This window comes from Hemitrygon akajei, chromosome 6, assembly GCF_048418815.1.
Source record: "Hemitrygon akajei chromosome 6, sHemAka1.3, whole genome shotgun sequence".
Classification (NCBI taxonomy): Eukaryota; Metazoa; Chordata; class Chondrichthyes; order Myliobatiformes; family Dasyatidae; genus Hemitrygon; species Hemitrygon akajei.
In genome coordinates, this window is record NC_133129.1 from 91,905,040 (window position 1) to 91,918,077 (window position 13,038).

The 13,038-nt window shown below is 42.2% G+C and overlaps 1 protein-coding gene across 2 annotated transcripts in view; it reads right to left on the reverse strand.

Annotated features, from left to right (window-relative positions):
* The window catches only part of LOC140729269 (vigilin-like), a 211,851-nt gene that overhangs the window by 99,861 nt on the left and 98,952 nt on the right, over positions 1 to 13,038 (reverse strand). For both annotated transcript variants that reach the window (XM_073048850.1, XM_073048851.1), the window contains exons 6-7: positions 5,479 to 5,685; positions 2,367 to 2,582 (exon numbers count right to left, since the gene is read on the reverse strand). In XM_073048850.1, the coding sequence (XP_072904951.1) occupies positions 2,367 to 2,582; positions 5,479 to 5,685 (423 nt within the window). The remainder of the gene's footprint in view (positions 1 to 2,366; positions 2,583 to 5,478; positions 5,686 to 13,038) is intronic.

Consider the following 13,038-nt stretch of genomic DNA (forward strand, 5'->3'; position numbering starts at 1 on the left):
AATCATATTATACCTCTCCAAATGTTCGTAAATCCTGCCTCTCAGGATCTTCTCCATCAATTTACCAACCACTGAAGTAAGACTTACTGGTCTATAATTTCCTGGGATATCCCTACTCCCTTTCTTGAATAAGGGAACAACATCTGCAACCCTCCAATCTTCCGGAACCTCTCCCATCCTCATTGATGATGCAAAGATCTTTGCCAGAGGCTCAGCAATCTCCTCCATCACTTCCCACAGTGGCCTAGGGTACATCCCGTCTGGTCCCAGTGACTTATCCAACTTGATGCTTTCAAAAAGTTCCAGCACATCCTTTTTCTTAATATCTGCATGCTCAAGGTTTTCTGTCCACTGCAAGTCATCCCAACAATTGCCAAGATCCTTTTCCGTAGTGAATACTGAAGCAAAGTATTCATTAAGTACTTCTGCTATTTCCTCTGGTTCCATACACACTTTTCCATTGCACACTTGATTGGTCCTATTCTCTCATGTCTTATCCTCTTGCTCTTGACATACTTGTAGAATGCCTTGGGGTTTTCTTTAATCCTGTCCACCAAGGCCTTCTCATGGCCCCTTCTAGCTCTCCTAATTACATTCTTAAGCTCCTTCCTGCTAGCTTTATAATCTTCCAGATTCATATCATTATCTAGTGTTTTGAACCTTTCGTAAGCTCTTCTTTTCTTCTTGACTAGATTTACACCAGCCTTTGTGCACCAAAGATCTTGTACACTACCATTCTTTCCATGTCTCACTGGAACGTACCTACGCAGAACCCCTCGCAAATATCCCCTGAACATTTGCCACATTTCTTCGGTACATTTCCCTGAGAACATCTGTTTCCAATTTATGCTTCCAAGTTTCTGCCTGATAGTTCCCCTTATTCCAATTAAACGTTTCCCCAACTTGTCTGTTCCTATCCCCCTCCAATGCTATCTATGATAAAGGAGATAGAATTGTGATCACTATCTCCAAAATGCTCTCCCACTGAGAGACCTGACACCTGACCAGGTTCATTTCCCAATACCAGATCAAGTTCAGCCTCTCCTCTTATAGGAAACCCAAAGCCACACACACACACACAAAATGTTGGAGGAACCCAGCAGGTCAGGAAGCATCTATTGAGGGGATTAACAGTCAACATTTTGGGCTGTGTTACTTGGGTTACATTACATTGCACTTCCATGTGCAGCTGCAAAGAAAGTAAAGCAGCAGTTCTACTTCCTTAGCAGATGCAGAGACTGGCATGACATCTAAAACCCTGACAAGTGTCCATAGATGTGCAGTAGACAGTAAATTGACTGGCTGCATCACGGCCTGGTATAGAAACCCCGAGGGCTTTGAACAGAAAATCCTACAAAAGGTCATGGATTCAGTTTGGTATGACACAGGTAAAGCCCTTCAAACCATTGAGCACATCTACATGAAGTGCTGTCGTAAGAAAGCAACATCCATCATCAGAGACACCCACCACCCAGGCTGTGCTCTCTTCTCACTGCTGCTTCTGTGGTAAAAGGCACAATGTGTCGTCTCACCAATGCCCTGCACAACTGCAGTAATACTGGACAACAAAGATTTTGAGCTACTGATCATGAAAATCATCATGAAATTTCTCTATTACACACCACTTTTTGAAATTGCTTATAATTGTTATTTCAATTCATAATTCAAATCAGAATAACTGATACCAAGACTAAGGAAGGCAGTTTTGTTGGTCCACAAATCAAACAGGTCATCAATGACAGGTAACTTGAAGAAGTTCTAGTGGGATCAGAGCAGGCATACAAAGATGTTGCTGAAAAATTTCTGGGAACTACAGAGCATCAAACTACATGCAGCTGATTGACAACATGCTTCAAGCATACAGAAGCATAAAGTGTGACATGTCACTAAAGATTCATTGTCTGCATTCCGATTTAGAGTTCTTCTCCGCAAATCTTGGCACTGTCAGTGACAAGTACGGTGAAAGGTTTCACCAGGACATTGCGGTCATGGAAAAACAGTATCAGGGTAACTGGAATCCATCAATGCTGGCTGATTATTGTTGGACACTTGAGCGTGAAGCCTCAGACACTGAGTACAAATGAAATATTTATGTAATTAAATGCATTATATTCAATAAAAGTTAACTTCTTGTTTCTTCAAATTCCTACATGATACAAGTCGTCTGAAATTATTTTTGTGTTCAGCTTCAAGTGGTCTAATAATCAAAATAAAATTCTGAGGAAGTAACACTTTTGGAAAACATTTGTTGCCCAGTGTAAGCAAACCTATGAAATTGCAACTGAAGTGTTGAGGAATCTGAGTAGTGTGTTGAGGTGTGGTATAAATGCAAGGCTTTCGTTGTGATGTAAGGATGCAGGACTAACCTTCTCCTCGTAGATCTTTCTGATGCGGATCCCCGCCTGGGCCACGGGCTCTTTCTCACCGGTGATGAAGATCTCATCCTTATTGATGCTAGGCGGCGGGATGTTAATGCGAGCGCCAGTCTCCTGCATGATCTCCTGGACCAGCTTGTTGTAGGCACCAGCAATGAAGGGATGGAAGACTTTCTCGAGATTTATTCTCTCCACGGCCCGCTTGTCCTAGGATCAGGGCCAGAACACTTCCGTTAATCTGAGGACAGCCTCTGCACCACTCCCTTCCCAGCCCCTCCAAAACATTCTCCATAAACACAATAGAATAGTTCGGTTAAAGGTGGATAATGAGTGGTTGAGTAAATGCCATTTGTTACTGTCAGATGTGCATACTACATATTGGCAATAAATTCAGTGTATGACTTCATCCTCCTCCTCGACCCATTTCCCTTCCCCTCACCTGGCTTCACCCATCACCTTCTAGCTTCCATACTCCTTCCCCATGCCCCGCCTTCTTATTCTGACTTCTTCCCACTCCCTTTCCAATCCTGATGAAGGACCTCAGCACAAAATGTCAATTTCCATAGATGCAACCTGACCTGCTGAGTTCCCCGGCCATTTTGGATGACACATTTTCACATAGTCAAAGAAAAGAACAACACAGAAACAGGCCCTTCAGCCCATTTATTCCGCACTTAACTATTTAAACTGCCTACGCCCATCAGCCTGCATTGGGTCCATATCCCTCCATACTTCTACCATGCATGTATCTATCCAAACTTCTCTTTAACCTTGAAATCGGGCTCACATGCACCACTTGCGCTGGAATCTTGTTCCACACTCTCACGACCCTCTGAGTAAAGAAGTTTCCCCTAATTTTCCCCTTAAACTTTTCATCTCTCACCCTTAACCCATGACCTCTGGTTGCAGTTCCACACAAACTCAGTGGAAAAAGCTTGTCTGTATTAATCCTACCTATATCCCTCAAAATTTTGTATACCTCCATCAAATCTCCTCTTAACCTTCTACATTCCAAAGAATAAAGTCCTAGCCTATTCAATCTTTCCTTATAACTCAGGTCCTCCAGACCTTTCAACATCTTTGTAAAGTTTCTCTGTACTCTTTCAACCTTATTAACCTCTTTCCTGTAGTTGGGTGACCAAAACTGCATACAATACTCTAAATTAGGCCTCACCAATGTCTTATACAACTTCAACATAACATCCCATCTCCTATACTCAATACTTTTCATCTGTTAAATAGACTTTACAGAGCCATTTTATACCATTGCTTCTATGAGAAAATTCTCTAAGGACAAACATTTGCAAATCAAATCCCACCAAACTTCAGTGGATGAATCCTAGCCAGAAATACCAGCCACAGAGGCATCAGAGAGCCACAAAACAGCCTCTGGACCACCAGGTCCATGCCACTCATCAAATACTGAGGCCTCTGTCGGTTTGGGTTGACCATGGATGCTGTGTCCTAGCTGTCTAGATAGAATGGCCAGAGCAGTACAATATGGACAGCAAGTTGTTGCTCCACGCGTCTGATGAACCCAAAGGAATGGCAGGGACTGATACAGTTTGGCCACCAGCAGCACTCCAGGAGTTGAACTAAACACAGGACTGCCTTTGGAACTCTGACTCTGGATCTTTGCCTCAGTTTTTAATCCCGAAGCCTTCCCCATGATTGGCAATAGCCGCCAGGCAGCAGAGGTTTGAGATGAGAGTTTTCCTTCTCCTAGATGAGCTGCCAAGCATAGCTAATGAGCCTCATCTGCCCGAAACGACTGATTTCAAGGCCTTCTTCAAATACCCATCTATATTCATCCCAATTGCCAACTCTTAGTTTACAGCCTTCTGTGCCTTGATTCTAGTGCTTGCCTGGGTAATTTTTTAATACTGGGAGAGCACTTGCCTTCATTTGCCCCTAAGTTAGTGTTGTTTTTAAACACTCACACAAACAGCATCTTTGGCCTGACTCATCCATGCTGCTGAAAGAGACTTCCTGAGGTAATCCCATTTGCCTGGATTTTTGCTACACCTCTCTAAACCTTCCCTATCAGTCAACCAGTCTAAATGTCTTAAACATTGAAATCGCACCTGCCTCTACTAGTTCCTCTGACAGCTCATTCTATATACCCACCATTCTGAGAAACTTCCCTCTCAGGTCCCCTTTGAATCTTTCCACTCTCACCTAAAACCTGTGCCCACTTCTTTTTAGACTCCCCTGCACTGGGGGAAAAATACTGTGACAATCCATTATCAGCCTTGTCCATTTTATCTTATCAGCCTTGTCCATTTGTGTGTTCACTTTAGTAAAATTTTCATCCCTGAAATAACCTTGTGAATCTTTCTGCACCCTTTCCAGCTTAATCCCATCTTCTTTGTCGAATGGCAGCCAGACTGTGCACGATATTCCAGGTACAGTCTTGCTTATATCTTGTACGGCTGTAACATGAAATCCCAGCTCTTGTGCTCAAGGAAAGAGTGCAACTACTGGCTTATATTCATCATGTTCAGCTGAGGCTTTCTAAGGCACTGGTGAGGCCTCACTTGGAGCATTGTGAGCAGTTTTCGGCCTCTTATCTAAGAAAGGATGTGCTGATTTTGAAGAGGGTTCAGAGGAGGTTCACAAAAATTATTCCAGGAATGAAAGGGTACCATATGAGGAGCGTTTGATGGCTCTGGGTATGTACTCTTTCAAATTTAGAAGAATGGTGGGGGGGTTAAGGGAAACCTATCGAATGTTAAAAGGCTTCGATAGAGTAGCTGTGGAGAAGACATTTCCTATGATGGGGAGACAAAGACCAGAGAACGCAGGCTCACTGAACCTGTTTTAGTTACTATTCTAGAGATTTGTTGAGTATGCCTGCAGGAAAATGAATCTCAGGATTGTATATGGTGACATATATGTACTTCGATAATAAAATTTAATTTGAGCAATCTTTTCCTGGTGCTTATATGGAGGAAACTCCTCCCCCCTTCCCATTCTATAATGGATGCCAGAAGGATAGTGTATCAGTACCTTAGGAGAATAGCAGCGACAGTTCAGTCCATGAAGAAGAACAGAAAGTGTCAGAACAGACATGAAATATAGTAATCCAACAGGAAATGTGTACCTGCTCTGCAGAGATAAGCAGAATCTCGTGCCGAGACTTCTCAATACCCTCCTTCGTTCCTGTGATCTTGATTTGGTTGCTGGGGTCGTCCGGCCGAGGGATGTTGATTTTGGTTGCTGTCTTCAGTTCTAGCTCCTGCAGCTTTTCGCCGTTCTTGCCGATGACAAACCGATGGTGTTCTTTTGGTATGATAACAGTAGCTGAAGCCTGAAGAGATACAAGACAGCAGTGATGCAGCGAGCAGCAGCTAAATCCTCTCGTCAGAAGACTGTGCTGGTGCAGAAACATTATTTCACTTGCTTTCCACTGAGACATTGGTACTGATAAGATAGCAATTCTAATGGGAAACCCATCTACCAGCTACAGATACATTGCCTGAACTACAGTGCACAGCTCACATCACCCTCGTTTAAGGAAATGTATCTCACGGTAGAGTGTACTGACATATAAACACTTTGATAACGCTGGACAACAAACATTTTGCTTCCTGAATACCTTTAGGAGTAGCTTATAGAGCTGAGGCTGCTGAACATGAAATTTCCATATCGTACACCTTTTTTTTGTAATTGCCTATATTTCTTATTTCAATTTATAATTCAAGTCAATTAAAATGTTGCCCAATGTAAACTGAAGTTTTCCATCTTGTGCAGGCATGCTTGGGCAGGATAGTTTCTAGAAAGATTATATCATGCACACACTGTTTATGCATGATGTTTACATGTATATTGGTTTGCCAACACATTGATGCATATGCCCTAAGTGCATAGCATATTGTGTGTACAGTCAGCCCTCCTCATCCGCGGATTCCGCATGCGCGAATTCAACCAACCGCAAAAACCCGGAAGTGCTCTTCCAGCACTTGTTGTTCGAGCATGTACAGACTTTTTTTTGTTATAATTCCCTAAACAATGCAGTATAACAACTATTTTACATAGCATTTACATTGTATTAGGTATTATAAGTAATCTAGAGATGATTTAAAGTATATGGGAGGATGTGCGTAGGTTACCGTGGATTGGGATAGAAAAAAAATCAAAAGTTCTTTTACTAAGTAAGTCAGAACAGGTACATCCGGTATTATTTGGCGTCAGTTAGTCAAATGTTTGTCTTAGTATATAGTATACATTTTACCTTTCTATGCATATAAAACACTTAAGAACATATGTTTCAGCACCGGGCTCCGGAAGATCCCGAGTTCGATCTAGTAACAGACCACTTTCGAGTGCACTCTCCACCATGCCGGGTTGATGTGGAGGATCAAAGGCCCGAAACCCCAAAACCCAATAATTAAACCACTGTGTTGCTTAGTAATAATTGTAGCTTTCATCGGGGCAGGGCCTTTCTCACTTTATCCTTTAAAGTTGTTCCGATCATTCTCATTTCCACTGTCTTGATAGCACCAAGTTCCAAGTTGTTACAAGCACAACCTGCTGCAAGATGGGCCTACCTCTCTTTGACAGCAAGTCCCGTCATTATTAGAGATGAGACCAACTACAGTTGAGTCATGTATAGACTATAGAATTTTCATGGATTTGTCTGTGGAGGTACAGTTTATGCGAAATGTTAACCAGAGTTACAATTGAATAATCAAATCCCAAGGTTACTGATATAATGAGAAATTCAACGTAAAACCCTTTCCAGAAGAGACTGCTTTTTCACAGTTAATACTGTACAACAGTTTTAAAGTTGTAGAGGATCGTGCCAATAAAGTGAGCTGTTAAGTATGTCAATTCTTTGGAGGGTTTTTATTGTATAGAACTAATTGTGGTTTCAGTTTGTTTCACACTAAATTTTCTATAGATTAAAAACTAATTGATCTTAACTTGGCTCCATTGTAATTATGTAATCTTATACTTAAAAATGAGATATTTTAGCAGGTGCAAAGGAAATTATACTTAGTTTTTCTAATGTTTTGATGAATATTCAGTACATGGCCAAACAAAATCTGGAAAAAAATCGTTCCGATCGTTGACTGACGTAGCCTAACACTTTTCCAATGACCAATGGCGTTTCACCTCTTTCCGATCGCTTTATTATTTCCATTTTATTTTCAATCATGATCGTGATTACTTTCGTGAACATAAACACTGCGGATTCAGATCTCTGCTGCCGGGTCCTAATGTCCATCGCACTGAGACAGGTCAAATAAGGTCTGGGGTTCCACTGAGTCCTAAGTTCCACCACATTGAGACAGGTTGAATAAGGGACTTGAGTATCCGCGAGGGGTCCCGGAACCAACCCCTGCGGATAAAGAGGGCTGACTGTACTCATTATAATGAAGTACTTTCAGAACTATTTGTAATATCAAAATGTCTCAACAATGTTGTAAATAGCCAGGATACTTTCTGTTATATTTGTAGCAAATATCTGCTTAAATGTCAAAGACAGAGCAGGACTCCTTTCATTTAAAACAACTATGGGCTCTATTTTGGGTGTAAAATTGGTGACCAAGACAAAGCCTAGGCTCCTTAAATTTGTTGCATGCCTATTTAGACTTCTTCCCTACAAATCTTGGCGTTGTCAGTGACGAGCATAGCAAAAGCTTTCACCAGGACATGGAGAAACAGTATCAGGGCAACTGGAATCCATCAATGCTGGCGATTATTGTTGGACACTTAAGCAAGAAGCCTCAGACACTGAGTACAAAAGTAAATCATCAACAAAACATTTTAGCTTAGTTGGAATATTGCAAAGCGTCAGCACCATTATGCAATTAAATGCATTGTATTCAATAGAAGTCAATTTCTTGTTCCTCTAAACTGCGAAGTGTTACAAGTTGTCCGATATTATATGTGATGAAGCACTCTCATAGCTAAAAAAAATCTGAGAAAGTAACATTTTCCAAAAAAATTGTTGTCCAGACCAATAAATTTACTTTGACCTTTGAAATCTCTTACCTCCCAGATGTTCACAATCGCTCTAAATGAGTAGGATGAGAGAAGTGAATTCTGCACTAAGTTTGTAAACATTACAGAGCCGGGTGGGAGTGTGAGCAGTGAGGTGGATGCAGAGAAGCTCCAGTGTGGTTTATTTATTTGTTTAGAGATCAGGCGCAGAACAGGCCCTTCCAGCCCAACGAGCTGCGCCGCCCAGCAAATCACCTGTTTAACCCTAGCCTAATCGCAGGATACCTCTCAAAGTCCACCCCTACGTTTTTGTCGTGAGAGGTGGAAATGGGTAAGCCCGGCCAACAGGGCTCTGGTGAAGCTGTAAAGGCCAATTGCCTGTACAGGGATACACTGGAAACATCGATGAACTCCAACCATACCATCGACTTTGGACGATGGAGACGCGAGGTCATCAACAGCCGATGCTCCATCGAAGCTAAAGGACCCAAGAAGAAGAATCACGGGACAATTTACAATGATCAATGACCAATTAATTGGGAGGAAAACCAAGTCTTCATGGAGAGAACATGCAAACCCTTTACAGAGAGTGCTGGAATTGTACTCCAACCTCTGATGCTCCAAGCTGGAGTAGTGTCTCATTAACCAGCTGCAAAATACGGTGGATAAACATGAGGTTTATCTACTTCAGCAATTTGCTTGATGACACTTTATCTGAAAGGTGTTAGATTGGAACTGGGATGTTGTTGGACACCAGTAAGTAAGTAAACTCCAAGTTCAGCAGGCAGTTCAAAAGGCAGATGGATGGTCCCCTTCACAGCAAGGAGTCCTGAAGATAGGAGCAGAGGTTGCTGCAGTCATACTGGAGCTTGGTGGGACCACATCTTCAGAACTGTGTGCTGTTTTGGTTTCCTTATCCAAGGAAGCATGTTCTTTAAAACAGAAGTTGACAGGTTCTTGATTAGTAAGGGTTATGGGGAGCAGGCAGGAGAATGGGGTTGAGAGGGATAATAAATCACCCAAGATGGAATGGCGGAGCAGACTCAATGGGCCGAACATCTTTCTGCTCCTATCACAAACGTGAGAAAATCTGCAGATGCTGGAAATCCAAAGCAATACCACACAAAATGATGGAGGGACTCAGCAGGCCAGACAGCAGTCTGTGTATCGGGCCGTCCTGATGAAGGCTGTCTTATGGAAGGAAATATTAGTGTATGAGGTGATCCAGAAGAGATTAATAAGGCCAATTTCTGGAATGACAGGGGACACAGAAGGCTGCAATCTGGAAAAATTCAGCAAGTTGAGCAGTAAGTGTGTGGGGGGGGGGGGGGGTTGGGGGAGTGCACGGAATAGGCAGAGTTTGTTTGAGGCCCTGCAATTACTTTGTCCCCACAGTCGCTGCTCATCCTGCTGAGTTTCTCTAGATCAAGAGCCGAGACCCTTCTTCAGGACGGCCCGATACATAGACTGCTGTCTGGCCTGCTGAGTCCCTCCAGTATTTTGTGCGGTGTTGCTTTGGATTTCCAGCATTTACAGAGCTTCTCACATTTGTAATAGATCAAGGGTTCTTAACCTGATGTATGTGGATAGATTCCAGGGGGTCCGTGAACTTGAATGGGAAGAAATGTACATCTTTATTTTCACTCGCCTCTAACTGAAATGTAGAATTTCCTTCAATGATGAACGTAGACAACAAACCACAGCAGTATCAGCAGTACCTGCAACTTTGTCACCAACAGAAATCACAGATATTTTCATATCACATCGCAGTTGTTACAAATATCTCAAAATATTATTTACTGCACAGTCATCACTTGTTAATGTGTCATAAAAAGCACATATAGTACTATATCTCAAACTTGTTTTAATATTTTGAAAACTATTTCAATATATTTGGTTTCTCTTGTAATCTTGTGTATTTTATTTTCTATATTTAAATACATTATTCTGAGAAGGGGTCCATAGGCTTCACTAGACTGCCAAAGGGGTCCATGGTATAACAAACCCTGCCCTAGACCATTTGCTGCTCTGGGATAAGGGGGTTGTCCTGTCACCAATGGCTACAGAAGTTTGATATGTATTGTTTGGAGTTTGGAAGAGAGTTTTAATATCACCGGCATATGTTGTGAAATTTGTTAACTTTGCAGCAGCAGTACAATGCATTACGTGATAAATACAGAAAAAAATGTAAATTACAGTAAGCATATATCTATATTAGTTAAAATAAAATAAGTAGTGTAAAAAACAGAATTTTTAAAAAAAGTAATGAGATAGCATTCATGGTTTCAATGTCCATTTAGAAATCAATGGCAGAGGGGAAGAAGCTGTTCCTGAATTGTTAAGTATGTGTCGTTAGGCTTCTGTACCTCCTTCCTGATTGTAGCAATGAGAAGAGGGCATGTCCTAGGTGAAAGGGGTCCTTAATGATAGACACCACTTTCCTGAGGCACCGTTCCTTGAAGACATCTTGGACACTACGGATCACAACAAGGTAGTTGCTGCAATGGTTTCAATGGCAGGAGAGTCTCACATGAGAGGACATATTTACAAGATAAAGGGATCATTGAAGCCTGATGGCTGAAGGGTCTATGAATCTGAGAGACCGCTGGAGAAGCCAGAGGCTCATTGTCTGAAAAATCGCTGGAGAACTGTTCTTGGGGTTGGAGGGGTGGGTGTGTGTGTGTGCATGCATGTGTGTGTGTGTGTGTGGGAATGAAAGGGGCTTGTTTTGCTGTTGTTGTTTTGTTGTTTGTTGTTTATTTATTTATTGAACACAGTGCAGAATAGGCCCTTCCGGCCCTTTGAACCATGCCATCCTGATTTAATCTGAGCCTAATCACGGGATAATTTACAATGACCAATTATCCTACTGACCTGTCCATCTTTGGACTGTGGGAGGAAATAGGAGCACCCGGAGGAAACCCATGTGATCACAGAGAGAACGTACAAACTCTTTCCAGGCAGTGGTGGGAATCGAACCCGGGTAACCCCTACTGTAGAGCGTTATGTTCTGTGTTGTCAGGCTGAGCATTGTGGGCATGCTGTATTGGTGCTGGAATGTGTGATGACACTTGCAGACTGCCCCCAGCACATCTTTAAGTGTTGGCTGTTAATGCAAAAGACACATTTCACCATATGTTTCAATGTACCTCTGATAAAGAAATGAATCTGAATCTAGTCATTTATAACTAAGGTACCATGGAACAACTTCTCATGGATGTTGGTGAATTTTTTGAATTCCCTGTTCTATAAAGTTATAGATTCCATTTGATATCAGAGAATGTGTACAACATACAGCCTGAAATTCTTACTCTCTGCACACATCCACAAGACAGAAGAAAACCTCAAAGAATATAAGACCATAAGACATAGGAACAGAATTGGGCCATTTGGCTCGTCAAGTCTGTTCCGCCATTTTATCAGGGCTGATCCTTTTCTCCCTCCTCATCCTCACTTTCCGGCCTTCTCCCCATAACCTTTGATGCCATGTTCAATCAAGAACCTATCAATCTATGCCTTAAATACATCATAAGACCTGCCACAACAGCTGTCTGTGATAATAAGTTCCACAAATTCAGCACCCTCTGGCTAAAGAAAGTTCTTGGCATCTCTGTTTTAAATGGACGCTCCTCTATCCTGAGGCTGAGGATAGACTCCCCCACCATGGGAAAAATCTTTTCCACATCTACTCTGTCTTGGCCTTTCAACGTTCCAAAGGTTTCAATGAGATTCCCCCTCATCCTTCTAAACTCCAGCAAGTACAGACCTAGAGCTATCAAATGTTTCTCATATGATGACCCTTTCCTTCCTGGAATCAACCTTGTGAACCTCCTCTGAACCCTCTCCAATGTCAGCACACCTTTTCTTAGCTGAGAAGCCCAAAGCTGCTGACAATATTCAAGATGAGGCCTCACTAGTGCCTTATAAAGCTTCAGCATCACATCCCTCTTGAAATGAATGCTAACATTGTATTTGCCTTCCTCACCACTGACACTGCCTGCAAGTTAACTCTTAGGTTGTTCTGCACAAGGACTCCCAAGTCCCTTTACATCCCAGATTTTTGGATTTTCTCCCTGTTTAGAAAATAGTCTGCACATTTATTTCTACTGCCAAAGTGCATGACCATGTATTTTCTAACATTGAATTTCATTTGCCACTTTCTTGCCCATTCTCCTAATCTGTCTAAGTCCTTCTGCAGCCTACATGTTTCCTAAACATTACCTGCCCCTCTATGAATGAATGACAGGAAAACGTCAGAACCCCAAAGCCCCCTCTCCACCCTCCCCCCTACCTGCTTCAACAAAAGCATCAGCCCCCCCCACCATGCAAGGGACATCAAATCCCCCAAAGAGACCATGATCTAGAGTCCATCAAAAACCAATGTTCATCCCAACACTTCGACATGCCACAGTCTCTCTCTCTCTCTCTAACGAGGGAGGGAGGTATCATTCTTGCTGCAGAGAGAGGGAAGACCAGCGGCTCATGTATCGATGTTAGACGACTGAAGGTATCTCAAAGGAGGGAGAATTTTTTTTCCCAAAACATTGGGAAATTGAGGACCGTGAGGAGATGTCTCAGGAGTGGAGGGCTTGAGCACATCAGTTACAATCATATTGAATGTTGGGGAAGATTTGTGGGACTGAGAGCTCTTATATTTAGTTCTCTTTTACTCCTTTTACAGCCAAGTGCACCCAGTTGGGATTTAAATTCTAAA